Genomic DNA, 7079 nt, shown 5'->3' on the forward strand with positions numbered 1-7079 from the left:
ATCTCATTATTCAAATGTTAAACACAAACACAGTAGCACAGTAGGCACTACTAGCCTACATTTTTTAAATATTTCAATCCAAAACGCTTCTTCATTTTTGGGTCATAATTTGATTATAATTTCACATAATTGATCATTACTCTCCCAAATAGATGCCAATTAAATGCATGTTTTGACTGGAATTGACTCAAAACTGGATGTAACATTATCAGATTCATATTATTCCCTGTTAAACAATTTGTCTTTGGCCAATTAAATAAGGACAAAGAACCAGAGGGATCTGGCAACATTGACTACAACTGTAAGTGTGTTACAACAGAACTGCAAGTAACTCCAGTCTAGATGATCACTGTGTGAAGCCCCTGCTAGAACAAGATCCTAAACTATTTCTCTGCGCGTTCTTAGGTTTCTGTAATCTTACAACTTTCAACAGTCTGACAAATTTTAGTGTCATTTTAACGTCTCTACTATTCCAGGAGCCAGTATGTATGTGCGTGTGCGTTCTTACCTGTTTTGATCACCACAAGGTGCAAAGAGTCGTCCCTGATATAGGAGACAGCAGCGATATCATGGATGGGCACTCTCAGGATGATATCCTCACCATCACGCCATACAAGCTTTATGTTGTACGCCGACAAGCTCACCACTGCATCCTGCTCTGATGTCAGCTGGCCTGCCAACTGATGCGATTTCTGAGAATGACAGGGGCATACAATAATTATTGTAATTATCCCTATTATGATAGACATCATAATACCATATCTGACAACTTTTCCAATTCACTACAAAGAAGTGTAAACAATAAAGTTTTTTTCTGAAATGTATTCTCTTTGCATTTACAGACATATAGGTATTAAAGGATTTTAATTTATTACTGTTAATATCTCAGTAATGTAAAAACTATCCAACTAGTTTTAGAACGAGCCAGAGAGAGAGAAAGAGAGAGAGAGAGTGACAACAAGATCAGGTTGAATCTCCTTACACAGATACTTACTCTTGCATTGTCAATGAGCTGCAGCACTTCTGTGCGACTGGATGGGTTCAGGTATCCTGGGACTGATGTCAGCTGCCCCAAGTACTGAAAGACAAACCATACAGTACATATATAAAGTGTTTTATAATGAAATGAAGAGATAATATATATATATAAATACATATAAATATATATACACACATTATCTAAAGATTCCTCCATCCTTTTAATATATAGGTGTGGGTTTTCTCTGCTTATATTTCACACTCACTTTGACCTCTTTCTCAATGTAGTCATTAAGCAGGATGTCAGGGTCAATGCGGTGGTCGGGCTGAGAGAGTGAGAAGGTGTGGAGGGCCCTGCGCTCCGTGGCCTTCTCCTGGGCTTTCTTGTCTCTCCCTTTCTCTCCTTTCAGGAAGACTCGTTTGAACGGAGACACGATACCAGGCTGGTGAATAAAGACAAAGAGGAAGGAGAAATTAGAAGATTGTTGTAACCACTAGCATAACTGTGTTCTTTTGTTATCAATTCACCTTCCAAAATGCAATACACAGTTCATATAGATACACTACAGCATGCCATGCTCTTTAAAAACCAGTGGCACTCTATGATCCTCTGTGACAGCATATCATTAATCATTACAGTACTTTTTATGTCCAAAACACATGTGATACAGTTAAAATGGGTTGGCCACACTGTAAAGCACCTCCGACGCAGCTACAAGTTAAATGTGCCCGAAAACCAAGAGGAAGCTATATCAAACTTCTGTTGACTGTGGTACTTGTATGCCTTGTAATTTCTGCTGATCCTGCTTCCCCTGGCTGTGCTGGTCGCTGCAGAGTAAGATACAGCAGACTGAGAGTGCAAATGTACAGCCCTTCGCATTACCCAATGTGTTGTTGCTCAAATATTTACAACAGCATGATCAAGAGGAAACTCAGTATTTTTGCAATAATCAAGAGGTTTGCAGTTGAAGCCAATGTAAAACCTCATTAAACAGCAGAATCTGATCTTGACATCAAGATAATGAACATCTACCTCAGACCCTCAATGAAAGCTGACATAGATATGTCACGAAAGAACAAGATATTTTTTTTCAAAAATGCTTCTGCATATACTTAAGGAGCTGTCCTTTGCATTGCTCACCTATAACCAGTAGAAAAACGTCAAATTATATAATATTATTATTTCACTTTAGTATCAACTGGCACAATGTAAACACTGTGACTCTATTCAAGAGCTCAGATAAGTGTACTTAGCACAAGCACTGATACAATTTACCCATGGTGTTAAGTCTATGAACAATAAAAAACATTTCAAAGCAGGTTTCTAGATGGAAAGCATTTGAAAAAGCCTACCTCGTGCTCCATGAGCCCACACGCTTCAAGAGTAGCCTACTCAACGGCAAGCACGTAGCCTGGCCGCAGATGCTGCAACGCTCACAATGTCTAAACAAGTCACCTGTTGCCTCCACTCACAGAGTTACAGCTGCCAACTGGTGAGATCGACACACACAGGATCAAGTACTGCCTGAACATGTATGAGAGGGGCGTGTGACCCCAACAAAGGAAGGGAAGTGTTTCTGTCTCTCTACTTAGAGACACTAGAACAGGAAGGGGACCAGCCACAACTTCCTGTGATGACACGCGCCTACGTGCATTGAATGATGAAACGCTTAAAACCTCCAACACATTATTCTTGTTTTTCTTCACAGAAGTCAAAGACAGACAAAAGAGAATAGTGTGGCGACAATTATATTAATTTCACACCTTCAGATTTTATTGTGATGTGATGATTGCTTTTTTCCAATCACTCACTCAGGAGTCTGCAACTGAACGTCCATACACATCACTGCTAAACCACAGATACAAAACAGTGTATCAGTTTATGTACATCTCCCAACCACAGCAGTTACATTTGCAAAGCTGTTTACACTGCATGCTTAATATACACAACAGTGCAGACTATCTAATGTAGGTCTTGTGGACTTAGTTCCTTTTTTTCAGACACTTCCACTTGAAACGGAGTATAATTTGGCCCCTTCCTGATGTGATGACACTTCATCACAGACTTAACACTTCATAGAACAACACAACTGGTATGGCCAGTACATTATTTAACAGTATGTAGCTCCTGAAGACAAGTGCATTAACATTTTATGGCCTTTCCTTGTGAAATGTGAGACGAGAGCTACCATAGCTGACCCCGGTGAATGGCCTCAAGATGAACAGTGCCTTTAATGGTGAAAGTCTGTTTACAAAGAAACATAAGTGAGGATACTGTATTGCTTCTTTCTGCTGTGGTGACCAGGGTGACAAGTGTAGGCAGACTTTTAAACTTTCTCACACTTAAGAACAAGGCATGAAAACTTAGATCAAGTGCAGCAGAGGATGCTGTGACAAGACAACAACGCTTTTGCCCTTGCATATGGCTTACAGTTGCCACTTCCCACATGTTTGAGTTGTCAAACCTTCGAATCCTTAGCCAACCAGGCTTCATATTTGAGGTTGTCAAGCACAAATCATTTACCCATTGTGGCCTTTCAGGCCACACTCCTACGTGAAGTTCTGGGCATAGAGGCAGTTCTACATAGGAGTTTGTGTTGAGACGCACGCCACACTTCTTGCATTGCTTTTAGCAATTTTGAATTTTGTATTTAAAGGCAATAGTCTGGAAACACAAATATTTTTCCATTCTGTCTTTTTTTTTTTTTTTTTTTAAATACTTCTCCAGACCTGGAAATAGCTAAAAATTAAATCTATACTTTTCCGTACTATGAACCCTGCTAAGTCTTCTATAGTGGCCCTAAGGTGAAATGCTTAGATATTTTCCTGCCTTTCCAGGGTGGCAGCACCTCCGTTATGTAAAGCTGCTCTTCACCCCATCAGTGTTTGGAAGACACTCATACTACTCAAGCAAGGCTGAAAGCAAGCTTATGCAGCATATGTGAGTGTACAGGAAACTTTCACTGTGCTATATTCCAATGAGGCAATTCAGCTGTATAATTCATCTCCAGATATGCATCTAAATTTCATGCTATGCCTCAGAATCCTTGACAAGTAGGAAGCCTTTGTAAACAAGTTTATAAAAATTAGAAAGTAAAGTCAAAGTAACACTATCATATTATCATGTGAAAGGGTCTGTGCTTTCGCATGAACCTGTGTGATCATATAAAGCTCCATACAGAGAATGTAAAAATACACCTGGGCCAAAGGCTAATCATTATCACCACCAAGTGGCACAAACAAGAACTGTACTGATGATAGGGCCCCTTATAAGTTAGCACCAACTTCATATCAACAAGTGAAAATAGAGAAGGAATTATTTTAATTTGAGGATATTTTACTTTCACATTAGCTAAAATGGCAAAGTCTTTAAATGTATCTTTAAAGAAGTTATTTTTCTTTTTGCTGACAGGCAAGGACTTATCAAGCTGATAGCACACTTCTGATCAGTTATAATTTCTGGAAAAACATTTCCTTGCCACTACAAACCTTCTGAACACTAGGCTATCACTCCATTTCCGTCCAAATTTCCTTTCAAATCAAAAGGAAGTTAATTAGATTGACAATAACATTAGTGTTATTGAAATGGAAAAATGATGGCATGATCAGCACAACAATAACAAAGACACTTCACTTCTCATTATGTTGCTCAGTTTGCGATCTTGTCATGAAATGTCGTGCCTGGATTTGGTGGGTCCGGCCCTTCAGTTTCTTCCTGTGCCAATCCTTAGAAAAGAGGGAAAATGCTCCTTTGAAACAATAGGAAAAAAGGACAAAGGCATGTGTCCAAATGAAATGTCAGCTATATGTCTGCACATAAAGACCTGTCTTCCAACCAAGCGGGATCATTAGGTAGTATGTGTATGTACTCTATGTGTGATAGGGAGTTAGATGGTTGGTACAACCAAGGAGTGCTGGTTCCCTTTAGCATGACTGACACTGATAACCGCTGTCTTTGACAGCTGATGTTGAGCACGCATGTCTCCCATGACCCACGCCTGAACATAACAATGAGCGTTATTACTCTGGAAAAGATGGCTATGCGTTTGCTGCCTTTTTTGAGAATACTGGCACCGCGATAGTGTTGCGAACATCACCTTCACCGGTAAAAACACCACAGCGGATATTACATTAGCCTAATTTTACTCTGAAGTAGAATTACCACAACCAACATCCACTACATTTAAACACATTTTTGAACTGTAGAGCGAACAAAGCGTGTTAAAGTTGGTGTTTGAAATATAAAATAATGATAACAGTCCGAAGCTCATGGTAATCCTGAACAGAGAACACTTTCATTAATAACATTTCACTCGCTCTTTTAGGCTCAATCTGTTGCGCTTCACATTTATTTAATGGCTATTCGGTAAGTTATGCGTTTGCCCGTTTTAAGTGACGCTGATTAACGGAGTACACAGTAAATATGTCAGTGTGTTGTAGTGAGTACTTTGCCACTTTCCGCCGGTCAGCTAATTGACGCAAACGTAACTTGATGTTCGACTAAACTTAGCCATCTAACAGCTAAGCTAGTCTGCTCTGACTAGCTCACAAGTTAGCAGGGTAGCCGGACAACTTAAGTAGCGTTATGCCAAATACCAGACTTACCTTTTTCACTTTTTTCACATCATCCTCCATTTCTATGTAAAGGTCCTGTTCTTCATATTCAGCTCAGCATGGAGGTCCAGGTGAGACGACACATAACTACCGAAGCATTTAACCAACACTCATCTGTCAGTAGTTAGCCTGCTAGCCTAGCTTAGCTTAGCCTAGCCTAGCCTAGCCTAGCGTACGTAAAGTGATGCCAAATTTGAGCCGATAGCCAAACGCCATGCCGGTGTTTGTCTTACTCCGAAACCATTAGAAAAAATGCAGGCGCACCACCAGTGTGAAAATTGTATGATTCAGTGCGGCTAAAACAATTAAAGAAATAGTCTGTTAAGAAGACAAACTCGGACAACACAGGCAAAACTTTTCAACCGTGCCGCCATTTTGGGCGTTGAACTGTGGTCCAGCATGCTTTGCTTTGCACAAACCAAAACAGCTGCTACTGTGTAGTATGATAATGATCATAACAACAGGATTAGGGGAAACCAGCCTGATGTGCTGTCAGTTCAAATTGTTAACAATAATAAAATAATCAGTTTATTCAATGACAAAGTCTCATCGCAGACCAGAATTATAGCCACAAATGCAGACAATGACTTTGCATAGGTAACTTATTTATCTTAGCTGTAAATGCCTTGTAATTGTTTCATTGCTACTTCTGATATTGTGTTGTATTTGCTTTGTTGTTTTCTTTCTACAGACTCACCTGTGCTTTTTCTGATCATCATTTGTGAAAAAAAAAAAAAAAACCATAAAAAACCTCATTGTTTATAAATCCTTTGCATAATTAAGTCATGATCAAAAAGTGAGATTTGGGGCATTCCCAAATAGAACTGGAGCAGAATATTATCAGTTGTCATGAAGCGACTATCAGCAGGATTCCTTCATGTCTAAGTGCTCAGTAAGCCATAACAGCTGTTGTTACTGTAATGCATTTGTCTAAAATCCTTGCCCTGAAAAGAGTGTTGCAAGTCTAAAAACACACAGCCTGTACACGTTTCACTGTAATATTTGTGATGACAGTAAGAGACAATTTTAAGTGTCCATCAAAACAACATCTTGACACATTATTTACATTTACTGTTTACTATCCCTGTTTTCCTAGGACAAGAATATGAACAGATAATCAAGACAGCAACAGTGAGAGAGAGAAAAACATGTATAGAGACAGCAAGAGGAAAGTGAAAACGAGACCAATCACTCACAGGTTTGGCTGCGCATGAGTGCCAACCAAAGAAAGTTAAGTTCTGCACATGTACAGTAACTACAGTGGTATTTATTTACTTTTAAACTGTGTTAACTTCGTCTGTTTTCCTTTTTCATACCTTTGTATAAAGCACATGAAGGGTTATGTGTCTGCTTGTTGTTTGCAGTACTTTGCTAAGTAGGTTTGGCGTTTTAGGTCAGTCATGATGGGCTTCTTTATCGTAAGGATTAAATGTTAAACTATCTGGTCTGAATTTGTCATATTAAAGATCTGCATTCAACTATAACAA

The 7079-nt window shown here is 39.2% G+C and overlaps 1 protein-coding gene across 2 annotated transcripts in view; it reads right to left on the reverse strand.

The window, feature by feature from the left end:
* The window catches only part of ccm2 (CCM2 scaffold protein), a 10422-nt gene extending 4437 nt beyond the window's left edge, over positions 1 to 5985 (reverse strand). Inside the window, exons 1-4 of one of the 2 annotated variants that reach the window (XM_023420120.2) lie at positions 5584 to 5985; positions 1245 to 1421; positions 995 to 1078; positions 509 to 692 (exon numbers count right to left, since the gene is read on the reverse strand). In XM_023420120.2, coding sequence (XP_023275888.1) covers positions 509 to 692; positions 995 to 1078; positions 1245 to 1421; positions 5584 to 5613 — 475 coding nt within the window. In that variant the 5' untranslated portion in view covers positions 5614 to 5985. Of the gene's footprint in view, positions 1 to 508; positions 693 to 994; positions 1079 to 1244; positions 1422 to 2331; positions 3646 to 5583 lie in introns of those variants that run through there. The other variant, XM_023420121.2, reaches the window with a different exon arrangement.
* Between the last annotated feature and the right edge of the window lie 1094 nt (positions 5986 to 7079).

Source organism: Seriola lalandi, unplaced genomic scaffold (assembly GCF_002814215.2).
Source record: "Seriola lalandi dorsalis isolate HSWRI2012SDOR001 ecotype SW California unplaced genomic scaffold, Sedor1 jcf7180002054619, whole genome shotgun sequence".
In the NCBI taxonomy this organism is placed as follows: Eukaryota; Metazoa; Chordata; class Actinopteri; order Carangiformes; family Carangidae; genus Seriola; species Seriola lalandi.